Source organism: Schistocerca cancellata, chromosome 1, assembly GCF_023864275.1.
Source record: "Schistocerca cancellata isolate TAMUIC-IGC-003103 chromosome 1, iqSchCanc2.1, whole genome shotgun sequence".
In the NCBI taxonomy this organism is placed as follows: Eukaryota; Metazoa; Arthropoda; class Insecta; order Orthoptera; family Acrididae; genus Schistocerca; species Schistocerca cancellata.
This window is the reverse complement of record NC_064626.1, coordinates 302,882,454-302,899,169: the sequence shown is the minus strand read 5'-3', so window position 1 is coordinate 302,899,169 and position 16,716 is coordinate 302,882,454. Positions and strand designations below refer to the sequence as shown.

At 41.0% G+C, this 16,716-nt stretch overlaps 1 protein-coding gene across 1 annotated transcript in view; it reads right to left on the bottom strand.

Moving 5' to 3' along the window:
• The window catches only part of LOC126172322 (phenylalanine--tRNA ligase alpha subunit), a 147,206-nt gene that overhangs the window by 51,277 nt on the left and 79,213 nt on the right, over positions 1-16,716 (bottom strand). The window contains exons 5-9 of the mRNA XM_049920870.1: positions 9,768-9,883; positions 9,445-9,629; positions 8,770-8,905; positions 8,464-8,686; positions 8,180-8,281 (exon numbers count right to left, since the gene is read on the bottom strand). Coding sequence (XP_049776827.1) covers positions 8,180-8,281; positions 8,464-8,686; positions 8,770-8,905; positions 9,445-9,629; positions 9,768-9,883 — 762 coding nt within the window. The remainder of the gene's footprint in view (positions 1-8,179; positions 8,282-8,463; positions 8,687-8,769; positions 8,906-9,444; positions 9,630-9,767; positions 9,884-16,716) is intronic.

Genomic DNA, 16,716 nt, shown 5'->3' with positions numbered 1-16,716 from the left:
ATATGCAATAAACTCAAGGACAGCATTATCTGGATTTCAGTTGACGAAATACAGAAACTTGTGGCCATTACATTGGAACTTTAATTGTTGGTGCTTTAAAAAGAAGAGCCTTTTTCTTCCTTATTTAGCGGCCTGCAAAGAACTTGAAAAAGTAAATCATTCTACAATCGCCAGATTTGTGAATGAGGGTATAGAAAAATATTTCCAAAATCTTCTGCAGATGAAAGGGTGTTTGTGTTTATTTCAGATGCTGCTCCCTACATGATCAAAGTAGGATAAGCCCTCTGAGTATTTTATCCCAATTTGATTTATGTGATCCGCTTTGCTCATGGAGTATATCGCCTTGATGAAGTACACTCCACGTTTATGAATGTAAATAAACTAATTTCATCTACAAAGAAAAGTGTTTCTAAAGGCTCCAGCTCGCATCAAGACATACAAAGAAAAAATATCGAATGTGCCTTTACCTCCCACACAAATGGTAGCTCATGGGGGTATGCGGGTCAAGGCTGTGTTGTTTTACAACTAACATTTGAGGCCATTAGAGCGGTAGTAAACATTTTCGATAGTGCAAAGGCTTTGGCAGTTTGCCAGAGCAAGGAAGCTTTTAATGACCCCGGTACAAAAAAACACTGCTGTTATTAGTACTCATTTTTCTCATATACCTGCAAGTATTATAAAGCTTGAAACTCTAGGTTTGGCATTGAATGAATCTATTCAGTTAATTAAAAAAATATTCTAGTGAACTTCTCATTGCTGGAGGTATTCCCAAGAAAACTTAAAAGTTTGAAAACATTTTAAACACTAAGCCAGGCTTGAATCCTTGTGCCAAATTGATAGATTTATTAATGGGATGGGCGAACCTTTACCAGAAACAATAAGTGGCAACATACCACCCAGATTCAAATACTGTCCAGTTACCTTAGTTGATGTAGAATGGTCCTTTTCTGCTTATAAGAATGTTTTGAGTGATCGAAGACACAATCTTACTACTGAACATTTGGAACAGTACTTGGCCGTTTATGTTTACAATAGTAGAAAAATTTAAAATAAATTGTAAATGATGCTTTGGTCCAATAGTATTAATTAAAAGATAATGCTTTTCAAAAAAAAATTCATGATTGTATATTTCTACTCACCATATAGCGGAGATGCCGAGTCGCGATAGACACAGTAAGAAGATTCACACACTCATAGCTTTCGGCCATTAAGGCCTTTGTCAGCAGTAGACACACACACACACACACACACACACACACACACACACACACACGCGCGCGTGCGCGTGCGCAACTTGCACATACGTCTGCAGTCTCAGAGAGCTGAAACTACACTGCGAGCAGCAGCACCAGTGCATAATGGGAGTGGCGACTGGGTGGCGGTAAGGAGGAGGCTGGGGCGGGGAGGGAGAGGGATAGTATGGTGGGAGTGGTGGACAGTCAAGTGCTGCAGTTTAGACAGAGGGCAGGAGAGAAGGTTTGGAGGGGGGAGGGAGTAAGTAGTGGAGAGGTCAGAAATAAAAGAAATTAAAAGACTTGGTGTGGCAGTTAAATGACGGTTGTGTAGTGCTGGAATGGGAACAGGGAGGGGGCTGGATGGGTGAGGACAGTGACTGTTACATTCCATCCTGGATTTTCCATTGTTTCATGATTGTATCTTGTTCTTTAAATACAATATTACAGAGTTTTTGAGCACGCCCCTCTGCATGATATATATCTCAAAGTTGGTCCTGTACATATCGACTGTTTCGGTTCAACTCAGTCACATTGCATCTGCTTGTTACCGACAACAGCAAGGGAGGAACAGTTCTTAAAACACGGTACGCGTCCCCATTTTTCAAATTTTTAGAAAATAATCCCAGAAGGGCCCTTTCCTAACCTCTACCAGAAAGTATTCACAAATGATATCAGCATTCTAAATGTACCAATTTTTTGCCCAGATGGTGTTCTTCCTTGTCACTGATATGCACAGGTTCGGCTTTGGGATATAAGCATGCAGTAACTGCCATGTTTTTTTGTTATTTCCTCTTGAATATTTCCACACTTTTCATGCATTTTTAAGCATTTTTCATGCATATTTGCATGCATGTTTAAAGGTTTTTATGATGCATATCATCCAGTCTCTACTTATTAAATTTCACACTGACAATGAGATCAATAAATCTGCTACAATACTACAAACAGGCACGAATCTTCACAATCACAAACAGTATATCTGACTAAAAATAAATTTTATTTCCAAAAAGTACTGTTAATTACAACCATTAGAGTGGGATAAAGGCACCTAAAAACACTGCTGAAACAATGACAATAATCTGCAAAACTATATCAGAGGTCAGCAGAACTGCAGCGGGAGTACATATTTTCATTTTCTTTAAATAAAAAGAGAAAAGTTAAATTTTTTCCATATATGAGTAAGGTCATCATATTATTAGAATATCATCATCATCACCACCACCATCACCATCTCGATCAGTTTCCAGCCCATGGCTCACTCTATTTGGAACATGAACCTCACCATCTTTCCATGTTCACTCTGATGCAGTCTTCGCTCTTTCCTCAACACTTTCCTCCACAGCTTTCAGCCAACTATCCCTAGGTCTTCCTCTTGGTCATTGCCGTCACATCTCCATTTCCTGTTTGTTCTAGGGAATCCTCTTGTTTTCCATTCTCATTCCAAACCAGGCTCCTAACATTTTGCAGGTATGCTTCTGATTGTCTGCCATGTTCATTGACCTCTTTCTCATTTCTTCATCTTTTCTCTATCACACTTCCTGAGTATGTGATACTTTCCATCTTCAATTGTTCAGCTACAACCCTTATTCCACTAGTTAGTCTATCTTCCTTCCTAGACATGGCCATGATCTCACATGTGTTTACATTGAATTTCATTCCACATTGTCTCACAGTTTCTTCCCACATATCCAGTTGCTCCTGAATCTCCTCCTTCCATTTCCCCATCAAGTTGTCTGCGAACACCACTGCTTTCATCTTGTCTTTCCCAGCTTTTTTCTGCCACCTTCTTCATTATCTCATCCAAGACCACAATGAAGATGAGAGGTGACAATCCACTCCCCTGTTTCACAACACTTGTTTGCTGGAACCAATCCCGACCTTTCATTTCCCACTTTTAAACAATTCAGGCTTCCATAGTATATCTTCTCCACTCTGTCTGTTGTCTCTCTTTCCACTCACTTCTTTTCTAGCGCTTCCCCGATTTTTCTTCTATAACTGTTATCAAATGCGTTTTCTACACTGAAGACCCAAGGAAACTGGTACACTTTCCTAATTCCATGTGGGGTCCTCGCGAGCACATAGAAGTGCTGCAATACAATGTGGCATGGCCTCGACTAATGTCTGAAGGAGTGCTGGAGGCAACTGTCATGAAACCTGTTGGCTGTACATAAATCAGTAAGAGTACAAGGGGGTGGAAATCTCTTGTGAACAGAAAATTGCAAGGCGTCCCAGATATGCTCAATAATGTTCATGTCTCGGGAGTCTGGCAGCCAGCAGAAGTGTTTAAACTCAGAACTGTGTTCCTAGAGCCACTCTGTAGCAATTCTGGATGTGTAAGGCGTCACATTGTCCTGCTGGAATTGCCCAGGTCCGTCTGAATGGACAATGGACATGAATGGATGCAGGTGATCAGACAGGATGCTTATGTGCATGTCACCTGTTAGAGTCTTATCTAGACATATCAGTGGTCCCACACCACTCCAACTGCACATGCCTCACACCATTCCAGAGCCTCCACGAGCTTGAGCAGTCCCCTGCTGACATGCAGAGTCCATGGATTCACGAGTTGTTTCCATACATACACACCTCCATCTGCTTGATACAATTTGAAACAAGACTTGTCCAACCAGGCAACATTTCTATCATCATCAATTGCCCAATGCCTGTGTTGATGGACCTAGGTGCAAAGCTTTGTGTTGTGCAGCCATCAAGGATACATGAGTGGGCCTTCAGCTCCAAAAGCCCATATTTATGAGGTTTCATTGAATGGTTCGAATATTCACACTTGTTGATGAACCAGCACTGAAATCTGCAGCAATTTGCAGAAGGGTTGTACTTCTGTCATGCTGAATGATTCTCTTCAGTCGTCATTTGTCCCACTCTTGCAGGATCCTTTTCTGGCTGTGGCTATGTTGGACACTTGATGTTTTCCCAGACTCCTGATATTGACGGTACACTCATGAAATGGTTGTACGGAAAAATCCCCACTTCATCGCTACCTCGAAGATGCTGTGTACCATCGCTCATGTGCTGACTAGAACACCACGTTCAAACTCACTTCAATCTTGATAAACTGCCATTGAAGCAGCAGTAACTGACCTAACAACTACACCAGACACTTGTTGTCTTATATAGGCATTGCCAACCACAGTGCCGTATTCTGCCTATTTACATATCTCTGCATTTGAATACCTATACCAGTTTCTCTGGCACTTCAGTGTATATTGAGGAAGGCCATCACAACATCTTCCCCAAATTCACAGTGATGCTCCTGGAGTTGCCTCACTGCAAATATGAGGTCAACAGTTGATCAACAAGGTCTGATGATGATCCTCTCTCAGTTTGTTCTCTATCCTTGTTAGAGTTCTGCTCACCACGATCTTTTCATGCACCTTGGCACAGAGTGATACGTGACTCCCTTATAGTTTCTACAATTCTTCCTACTCCATTTCTTGAACATAGGGACAATTAGTGCCCTCTTCTCATTCTACACCAACATAATCACATGATACAGCCACTGTTTCCCAGCCTCCACTACTGCCTTCACCATTTGGACACTTACTTCGTCCAAACCTGGTGCCTTTCCTTCTTTCATCTTGTCCAGTGCCATTTCCATTTCTTTCCATGTCAGCACCTTATTCCCCCCCCCCCCCCCAGAGTTTACTTCTACTTTCTTAAGTTTATTATACTCATCTCCAAGTTGTTCATGATTTAGCAAATGCTCAAAGTACTCCCTCACTATATTCAGTGTCTCTTTGTTATTCACCTCATTCCCATTTCTATCCATCATTGCTGCATCCTCCCTCCAACCTCTTCTCTTGCTTTTGACCGTTCCACTTAGTACTTTCTTATATTTCCTGTTATCTTCCTCCACCACCTTTTTCCAGTCTTCCATCCACTTTCTTCTCTCCTGGCCACTGTCTTATTTGCCTCTTTCTTCTTGTACTCTCCTCTTGCAAATTGAGTCCTCTTTCAGAATCACAGTCTGAAGGTCTTGTTCTTCCTTCCCATTACCTCCTTGACTCTTTCAATCCTCCATGGCTTTTCCTTCCACCGTTTTCTGCCATTTGCCCTTCAGTTATAGCTACTGCAGCTTCTACCATAGCACTTTTAAATTGTCCCTATTCCTCTTCTTCCATTTTTCATTCCTCCTTTGGTAAACGTTCCCTTATAATCCACTGGTATTCTTCAGTGACTTCCTTTTCCTTCAGTTTTCAAGTTCTTTTTCTACTTTTCTGATTCTCTGTCTTCTTCCATTCCTTCATCATTCTCATGGTCATCAGCAGCAGCCGGTGGCCACTATCAAATGCTTCAGATGGTAGTACCTATGTATCTGTTAGTCCTCTTCATTTCCAAATCGCAGAGCATGTAATCCACCAAAGATTTCTGCACTAGATTAATGCAGTACCATGTTACTTAGTGGCTCTCTTTCTTCCAAAACTATGAGTTACTTACTACTTAACCATTTCTCTTTCAGGATTCCAGAAATATCTCTTTTTCTTCATTTCTCCTTCTCCATTCTTCTGCTTCCAGTACATTTTTACACTCTTTCACTTCCTACATTGCCCCTCAGAAGATCAAACCCTCATCCAAGGCATGGGAGGTGGGTAACACCACGAAATAGAAGATGGTCTACAGGAGTACAGTAAGGACTTCGAATGCCCCAGCAGTGATACAGTAGCTGTGAAGGCCCTGCAGGAACTCACAAAAGTGGTGGCTAAGTGGCTCTGGTGAAGATATGATAGGTCTAGTTAACGGTGGACCAACAGCCAGCTTTCAACAAGGGAATTAGCCTCAGAAAGGATGGATACAAACAACAATGACCCAGCAAGGCAAACGTACTATGAATTGGAGCTCTGAACACTGGAACACTGACAGGAAAGGTCGAGGAGCTAGTAAATATGATAGAAAGTAGAAAGGAGAAGGGATTAGGGAACTGGGGAAAGGTTACAAATGATATTGGAGTGGAAATGAAGGAGGACAAAAGGCAGTTGTTGTTGTGAGGGATGGTCTAAAAGAAGAGGTACAGAGGATAAGAGACAGGATAATGAAGATCAGACAAATGACAAACAGAGGCAGTATGGAGGTGGTCTATGTGCATGCCCCTAAAGGGCACTGTACACCTCAAATTTTGGAAACTGATTACTGAAATACTACAGTATCCAAATTTCAGATTAGATCAACTATAATGCAGCAAAAAAATGGAGCAAGGATCACTAAGAGTCCACCAATGGTGTCTACGAAAAATGTATACTTCTGTCTTTACATTTACACACTAATCAACATCCCATATATTACAATGCAGGAAGACTTTTAAAACATGCTTACACTCTCTCCTTTGCCAGATCAGACACAAAGTTTCAACATTACTGATCTATCATCCATCAGCTTTGACATCTAGAAACTCCTACTATTCACCAACTTTAAAATAAATGAAGGATATCAAATCCAATGTGCAACAAAATTTTGCTCAGAGTCTTCCTTTACAATCTGTGAAAATCATTTTTCAGCTACACTGTAACCAAAGGGAAAAATGGACAACATTTATTAGCAGATGAAAATGTACATCTGGTAATGTCCTTACTATTTTGCTGCCCTACAGGCAATGGAGTTCAATCCCCCCCCCCATACTATGGGGCAGTGATGATCTATGGCTATTGATAATGTTGCAGCAAGGTAATTATACATGAACTTAGGGATTATTGTAATCTTTACTCCATCATCATCATCATCATCATCATCTGATGATGAAAATTTCCACTTCAGCTTGATACCACTGTCATAATATTCATAGCTGAACTAGCAATCTGACAAATATGTTGAGTACAGAGCAAGACTAAACTTTCTAAATGATATTACTATACTTTTAGTCTTTAAAAATTTGTGTTTCATGATTTGCAGCTATCTTCACACAAGTTTTGCCTATATTATGACAAGTCTTGCTCTATGTATGATGGATTTATTGAAAGAAGTAACATTGGGAAGTGCATGATATTTATTGTGCTGTGTTAAATGTATTACATAAAGACAAACTGACAACCAAATTTACGATTAAAAATAAAACTTTCTAGGACTTTAAAAACAATAAATAAAACATCAATCTAAAAGCAGCACAGAAAAAATTAAATTAAACTAACTTAAAAACTGCACAATGAGACTCTTAAAAGCAACTAACTTATTTCATGACAAACGCATATGTGAATAGCTCACTACCCACATTGTAACAGTTGAAATAAACATGCTTAACTGAGCTCTTAAATGCTAACAAGGGGAATTTAATTTCTGATGTCTACAAACTTTTCTGGATAACAGGGAAATAATTATATGTAATAAAGCTACATTGTATAAGGATTTTATCAAATGACTCTCCCAATACATAACCAAACCTTTGATATATATTAATCTTTAATAATTGAATTTAGTTATTTTTCACTTTGTTTGTAACAACAAATTGTCAACTACAACCACGTTATGAGAATGAGATTTTCAAATCAAGCATTAAATGCTACAGGCAACAGTAACAACATATATTTTTGATCTCCAGCACCATTCTGAGAAATAAAATAATGAAAGGGAGGTGAGAGGAGAGCAATGGAAGGAAGAACACACACGGATGGAAGAAGGAATGCAAGGATGGAAGTGACATAGTGGAGATATGGACCTACTTCACAAAATACATACTGTCACCAAAATTTCTTCTCACAAATCTTCCAAGAAATATGATGCAGATAGCAGTTAACATTGCTCTGCACACTCAAGTTAGGAACTTGAGTATATGAGACCTTTATCATCATCATCATCATCATCATCATCATCATCATCATCTCTCTTCAGTAGAAAATAATTTGAAATGTTGTTACCTCCAGTTTATGGGACAATAGTTTTCAAACCATACTTCAAACACAATGAGAATGAATAAATCATATAAATATAGTACTATTTACTTTTCCAGGCGACAAATTGGGCTATCGTGAACCATCTGAAGATCAACTTTGGGGCCAACCAGATCACGGATGTTGTTAATGCCATATTTTATCATTGTAGGCCTGTAATTACAGAGTGTGTGTTAAAAAAGCTATAAACGCATTTTTAAATAATAAGTATGGATAGAAACTGTTTCAGTTTGTTATTTCGTTTTGCAAGTTTCATGAATAAAAGTGAAGTTCTTAAAATATTTAGGTGTAATAAATTGGATATGGTATAAAATCATGTAGGAACAGCATGGTACCTTTCTAATGACAGTCCCCAAGCTATTACATTCACTTCCTCTGGGATTCCCATCGGTCGTAACATTTCGGGTCGAAACATGCCAGAATTTCCTACTTCCATCCATTTACCCAGTCCATCATGGAAACTGAATATTTCCATACTCGGTTCAGTGTATGGATTATATGCAGGTTTAAACTGTAATTTGCTCATTCCAAGTTTCTTAAAGAATTCTGCTAATATACCTGAAAAAAGGAAAGGTTCAGCTAGAAGACACTGATATAAGTATGTAGCAATAGCATCAGCAGCAGCAACAATAACAACATACCTATCAGATCACCGAGGGTTAGCCTATAATCAGCTATCACTCCCTCCACTTGATGGAACTCAGCTAAATGGGTAGCATCTAGAGTCTCATTTCTAAATACTCTGTCTATGCTAAAATACTTCACAGGTTTGAATCCCTGAAACAGCAATAATGGTAAGTCTGTATTACATTTTTTCATTCAATATTGCAATTAGGTGATGGAATATCCTAAGCTTTTTATTATTTTTTAATATATAGAAATCTCTGTTCCTTTATTTGGGATATGACTAGCAGACCACACCTGTCAATTTTCCAATTTCTGTAAAATGAAGTAAATTACAACAACTGGGTCATCATTACTGCTATTCTCATTCCATCATTTTACCGTTCAACATTTTCATATTTCTGTTTATCTTTAAAAAGTCCTGGGTATGCAGTTACATGTTCTATGATTGTGTGTCATAAAAAAAATAGTATTGTGAAAATGTACAGCACAGGCAAGTAGCATATGGGTAGCTGGTGGGCATATTCAATTCTGTTGGCCTTAGGGCTTTAGGTGAGTGATATGCATACGGTTAAATTACTGTTACGAAATTTACAGTATTCATAAAAATATTAAGTTTTTATATTGCACATCAACCACACAATAACTTTAATTACACAATACATAATTTCATCAATGTTAGGAAAACTAACCTCTTGTGCAAGTTTGTACAGCATACGAGCACTGACTGCTGTTGTATGAGTTCTTAATAAATTTTTCTGAGCCTCTACTATTTTCCAGTTGTATCCATATCCTTGGGAACCAAAGCCCCCATTACTGTGGATGCACTTCACTCTTTCCAGGTAATCAGATGGAAAATTTTTTGTGTACTGTGGATCTGTAGAAATTTTTCAGTATCACTCACAAAAGAAACTTGCATGAAATGTAAGATACTAACTACAAATATTCAGCACTTCACAATGGCACCTAAAGAGAAGTAACTTATATTTTGATAATTTAGCAAACAAACACTAACCTGAAACAAAGAATGTATCATGCGCATCTCTAGCTGGATGTTGTTGTGGCTGAAACAATGCATCAAAATTCCAAAATGAACTTTCAATATAGTTGTTTGTTGGCATCTCTGTGAACCTACAAACAGAACATTGTGCACATTAATCTGCATTCTATCAGAATCTATATAGTTATAATACAAGAATAATCACAATTTTCACTTATTGTATATGGAAATAACTCAAAAGTACATTCACCCTAGTACCAGAGAATGGGCACTAATTTTCACCACCACAGCAATTGTCCGCCCCTGGTAGCTAAGTGGTCAGCGCGACGGAATGTCATACCTAACAGCCAGGATACAATTCCCGGCTGGGTCAAAAATTTTCTCCACTCAGGGACTGGGTGTTGTGTTGTCATCATCATCATCATCATCATCATCATCATCATCGACACACAAGTCGCAAACGGTCTACCCGATGGGAGGCCCTAGCCACACAGCATTTAAACCAGAGCAATTGCAGGTGAAGCATTTAAAACTTTGTAAGAAACAAACTATTTTGTTTAGTATGTTCTGATACATATAATGATGAATGTTTACTGATTTTTCTATTTCATGTTCTTGGTAAGCACAGGGAAGAATTAGTTGGCATCAACAATATGACACAAAAGTCTACCTGGGACCTTGTCTACTATGGCTGTGCAGAAGACATCAATCAATAATGTAATAAATGAATCAAATTAAATGATCCAAAGAATGTGTGAAAATAATCTTTATTTTTAATGTTAAAATTAAGATGGCAGGCAGAAAAGAGGTTATGTATAAGTTACATAACATTATGAGTGTCTTCATTCAACACACTGTATTTTGACTATTTAGTTGCAGCAGTATTCTAGAATATATTTAAGTTTCATTAAATGAAACATGTAAGAAGATTATTTCATTTCCCAATTTACTTTATGCAGTCTTGACTGTGTTGACACTTAATGTGAAGTCTACATTCTGACATCAATTTTTCCTGACTCGCAATAATTCATCTAGAGTTGTTTGGGATATGATAGAGATCTTTTACAAATAAGCAATAAAACAAATTTTGAATAATTTATTAAATGATACAGCACTAAGTAAAGTAATCTTACAATTTACACAAACTGAATTTTTGAACTAAGAAAATCAACTTTCCATGGGCTTGTAAAAGTAATAGAAGTCTGACTCTTTTTTTTTTTTTTGTTTTAGGGCGCAAAACTGCTATGGTCACTAGTGCCCGGTCTGTGACTTAGGAAAAGGTAAAAAACGAAAATGGAAAGCAGCAGCAATGGGAATGAAACTCAAAAAATTGGAGAAACTAAAAGCAGAAGGAAAGCTTAAAAAACCACTACAGAAAGGGGTTGGTTGTCCCCAAAAAGATCTTCAAATAACTGACGTCATCTCACTGGCACTAATAAACTCGAGAACGCGATCGGCTGAGCGCATGTCATCTGCTAAAATGGACGATATTTCAGGCAACAGCTGTATACGGGCGCGTAACGGAGTAAAATCGGGGCACTCAAGTAAAAGGTGTCTTACCGTCCACAGCTGAGAGCAGTGGGGACAGAGTGGGGGAGTATCGCCACTTAAAAGATGTTGATGGCTAAAAAGACAGTGCCTTATCCGGAGTCTAGTTAAAATTACCTCCTCCCAATGACGCGTTCAGGAGGAAGAGGTCCAAGCACAGGGAAGAGCTTTCACGTCCCGCAATTTATTATGGGGAAGTGTTGATCAATGTGTGTGGCATAAAAGAACAACACGATGACATAAAACACTCCGTAGATTGGCGAAGGGAATCGTGCGAATAGCTGGCCGAAGAAGAGAGACTGCAGCCTTGGCTGCTACATCGGCCGCCTCATTTCCACAGATACCAACATGTCCTGGAATCCAGAGGAAAGCCACCGAGACGCCCCCCAAAGTGGAGCAAGCGTAGGCAGTCCTGAATCCGGTGGACCAGAGGGTGGACAGGGTAGAGAGCTTGGAGACTGAGGAGAGAGCTGAGATAACCTGAACAGATAACATACTGTATCCGCTGATGGCGACACATGTATTGGACAGCCTGGAGAACAGCGTAAAGCTCCGCAGTATAAACCGAACACTGGTCGGGAAGCCGAAATCGATTTTTTTGAGCCATCAGTGTAAATAAAAGTGGCTTCCTTCATTTGTGCACATGTTGTTGTTGTTGCCGTCTTCAGTCCTGAGACTGGTTTGATGCAGCTCTCCATGCTACTCTATCCTGTGCAAGCTTCTTCATCTCCCAGTACCTACTGCAACCTACATCCTTCTGAATCTGCTTAGTGTATTCATCTCTTGGTCTCCCTCTACGATTTTTACCCTCCACGCTGCCCTCCAATACTAAGTTGGTGATCCCTTGATGCCTCAGAATATGTCCTACCAACCGGTCCCTTCTTCTTGTCAAGTTGTGCCACAAGCTCCTCTTCTCCCCAATTCTATTCAATACCTCCTCATTAGTTATGTGATCTATCCATCTAATCTTCAGCATTCTTCTGTAGCACCACATTTCAAAAGCTTCTATTCTCTTCTTGTCCAAACTATTTATCGTCCATGTTTCACTTCCATACATGGCTACACTCCATACAAATACTTTCAGAAACGACTTCCTGACACTTAAATCTATACTCGATGTTAACAAATTTCTCTTCTTCAGAAACGCTTTCCTTGCCATTGCCAGTCTACATTTTATATCCTCTCTACTTCGACCATCATCAGTTATTTTGCTCCCCAAATAGCAAAACTCCTTTACTACTTTAAGTGTCTCATTTCCTAATCTAATTCCCTCAGCATCACCCGACTTAATTCGACTACATTCCATTGTCCTCGTTTTGCTTTTGTTGATGTTCATCTTGTATCCTCCTTTCAAGACAATGTCCATTCCATTCAACTGCTCTTCCAAGTCTTTCACTGTCTCTGACAGAATTACAATGTCATCGGCAAACCTTAATATTTTTATTTCTTCTCCATGGATTTTAATACCTACTCCGAATTTTTCTTTTGTTTCCTTTACTGCTTGCTCAATATACAGATTGAATAACATCGGGGAGAGGCTACAACCCTGTCTCACTCCCTTCCCAACCACTGCTTCCCTTTCATGTCCCTCGACTCTTTATAACTGCCATCTGGTTTCTGTACAAATTGTAAATAGCCTTTCGCTCCCTGTATTTTACTCTTGCCACCTTCAGAATTTGAAAGAGAGTATTCCAGTCAACACTGTCAAAAGCTTTCTCTAAGTCTACAAATGCTAGAAATGTAGGTTTGCCTTTCCTTAATCTATTTTCTAAGGTAAGTCGTAGGGTCAGTATTGCCTTACGTGTTCCAACATTTCTGTGGAATCCAAACTGATCTTCGCCGAGGTCGGTTTCTACCAGTTTTTCCATTCGTCTGTAAATAATTCACATTAGTATTTTGCAGCTGTGACTTATTAAACTGATTGTTCGGTAATTTTCACATCTGTCAACACCTGCTTTCTTTGGGATTGGAATTATTATATTCTTCTTGAAGTCTGAGGGTATTTTGCCTGTCTCATACATCTTGCTCACCAGATGGTAGAGTTTTGTCAGGACTGGCTCTCCCAAGGCCGTCAGTAGTTCCAATGGAATGTTGTCTACTCCCGGGGCCTTGTTTCGACTCAGGTCTTTCAGTGCTCTGTCAAACTCTTCACGCAGTATCGTATCTCCCATTTCATCTTCATCTACATCCTCTTTCATTTCCATAATATTGTCCTCAAGTGCATCGCCCTTGTATAGACCCTCTATATACTCCTTCCACCTTTCTGCTTTCCCCTCTTTGCTTAGAACTGGGTTTCCATCTGAGCTCTTGATATTCATACAAGTGGCTCTCTTTTCTCCAAAGGTCTCTCTAATTTTCCTGTAGGCAGTATCTATCTTACCCCTAGTGAGATAAGCCTCTACATCCTTACATTTGTCCTCTAGCCATCCCTGCTTAGCCATTTTGCACTTCCAGTCAATCTCATTTTTGGGACGTTTGTATTCCCTTTTGCCTGCTTCATTTACTGCATTTTTATATTTCCCCTTTCATCAATTAAATTCAATATTTCTTCTGTTACCCAAGGATTTCTACCAGCCCTCATCTTTTTACCCACTTGACCCTCTGCTGCCTTCACTACTTCACTCCTCAGAGCTACCCATTCTTCTTCTACTGTATTTCTTTCCCCCATTCCTGTCAATTGTTCCCTTATGCTCTCCCTGAAACTCTGTACAATCTCTGGTTTAGTCAGTTTATCCAGGTCACATCTCCTTAAATTCCCACCTTTTTGCAGTTTCTTCAGTTTTAATCTGAGCAGAAAATGGCCGACGATAAACAAGTGAAGGGGTCCCATCCTTTGGAAACTGACAAAGGTCACGGAGCAGGCAGGTCCGGGGACGGAGCTGTACCTCAAGTTGTCAAGAAAGTTTTAGGAAAGCGGAAGGAGCAGTTGACGGAAGCGGACTTCCGGAGGTAGTAGGGAGGAAGGGCGGCCTGCATACCCTAAATCCAAGGAGGCATCGAAAAAAATGTCATGGGCCGGATTAGCAGGCATGGAAGACAAATGGCTAGCATAATGACTTAGAAGGACAGCTCGCCGATTGGACAGTGGAGGTTCAGCTGTCTCAGCATAAAGGCTTTCCACAGGGCTGGTGCAAAAAGCTCCAGACACTAAACGTAATCCACGGCGGTGGATAGAGTCGAGACGCCGAAGAATAGACGGCCGAGCACAGGAGTAAACTATGCTTCTATAGTCCAATTTCGAGCACACTAAGGCGCGATAGAGGCGGAGAAGGACCACTCGGTCCGTCCCCAGGAGGTACCATTCAGGACACGGAGGGTGTTGAGGGATCGCAGACAGCAAGCCGAAAGATAGGAAATGTGGGAGGACCAGCACATTTTTCTGTCAAACATAAGACCCAAGAATTTAGCGACATCTGAAAACGGAAGGTTGACAGGTCCTAGATGTAAGGAAGGTGGAAGAAACTCCGTACGATGCCAAAAATTAACACAAACGGTCTTACTGGGAGAAAAGCGGAAGCCTGTTTCGATGCTCCAAGAGTGGAGGCGATCGGACAGCCTTGAAGATGTCGTTCAAGAAGGCTGGTCCGTTCAGAACTGTAGTAGATCGCAAAATCATCCACAAAGAGGGAGCCCGAGACATCAGGAAGGAGACAATCCATAATTGGATTTATCGCAATGGCAAACAGTACAACACTTAGCACGGAGCTCTGGGGTACCCTGTTTTCTTGGGAGAAAGTACGGGGGAGAGTAATGTTCACCCGCACTTTAAATGTGCGCTCTGCCATAAATTCGCAAAGAAAAAGGGGCAACCGAACTCGAAAGCCCCAAGAAAACAGTGTGCGGAAGATGCCTGTCCTCCAACAGGTATCGTATGCTCTCTCCAGACCAAAAAATATTGCTACTGTTTGACGTTTCCGGACAAAATTGTTCATGATATAAGTGGAGAGAGCAACAAGATGGTCAACTGCAGAACGATGCTTTCGGAAACCCCATTGGGCAGGTGTTGAAAGACTGCGGGACTCCAGCCACCAAGCTAATTGGCAATTCACCATATGCTCCAAAACCTTACATACACTACTCGTGAGAGAAATGGGGCGATAGCTAGAGGGGAGATGTTTGTCCTTTCCAGGTTTCGGAACAGCTTCCCGCCATCGTCTGGGAAAAGTACTGTCGGTCCAAATTCGATTATAAAGGTGAAGGAGGTAACACAGACTATGGTATGATAAATGCAGCAATATTTGGATGTGGATACCATCCGGTCCTGGGGCAGAGGAGCGAGAAGAAGAGAGTGCATGTTGGAGTTCCCGCATGAAGAAAGCAAGAGGTTGCACTTCCGCTGCACGTTTCTTCGGGAGAAACGCTGGCGGGTAATTTGAAGAGCTCGAAATCTCAGCAAAGTGTTGAAATTGCGACAGGGTCCACTAATGTATCATGCGCGACAGTGAGCCCAGAGACCGGGGAGAAACTAGGCGTGCCTGATAACCGTGAAATCCGACTCCAAACTTCCGAGGAGGGAGTGAAGGTGTTAAATGAGCTAGTGAAGAAGTCCCAGCTTGCCTTCTTGCTATCGCGGATGATGCAACGGCACCGCGCATGGAACTGCTTATAGCGGATACAGTTGGCCAAAGTAGGATGGTGTCTGAAAACACGAAGAGCACGTCGCCGCTCACGTATTGCATCACGGCATGCCTCGTTCCACCAAGGAACTGGGGGGCACCGGGGCAATTCGGAGGTGCAAGGTATTGAACGTTCCGCAGCTGTAAGAATAACGTCTGTAATATGAGTGACCTCATCATCAACGCTAGGAAAGTGACGGTCATCGAATGTCGCTAGAGACGAAAAAAGTGTCCAATCGGCTTGGGCAAACTTCCAGAGCCTCGGGCGCATATATGGCAGTTGTGGCTGCAATTGAAGGACACATGGAAAGTGGTCACTCGAGTGTGTATCAGCAAGAGCGAACAATTCGAAGTGCCGATCTAGCGGAACAGTACCGACCGAAAGGTCCAAATGAGAGAAAGTTGTTGTGGAGGCAGACAAAAATGTAGGGTCCCCAGTGTTGAGGCAAACAAGATTCACTTGGTGGAAGACGTCTAGCAATAGTGAGCCACGCGGACAAGGACGTGGAGATCCCCAAAGCGGGTGGTGGGCATTGAAGTCTCCAACCTGCAAATAGGGGGAGGGGGGAGAGGGGGGAGGGGGGGGGGGGGGGAGCTGACCAAGAAGATGAAGGAGATCAGCTCGTGCCATTGGTGTGGACGATGGAATGTATACAGTACAAAGAGAGAAGGTGTATCCAGAAAGGGAAAGACGGAGAGTGACTGCTTGGAAGGAAATGTTTAAGGGGATTGAGTGATAATGGAGAGTACCATGGAGAAGAATCATGAGTCATCCATGTGCTGGAGTGCCTTCAACAGAG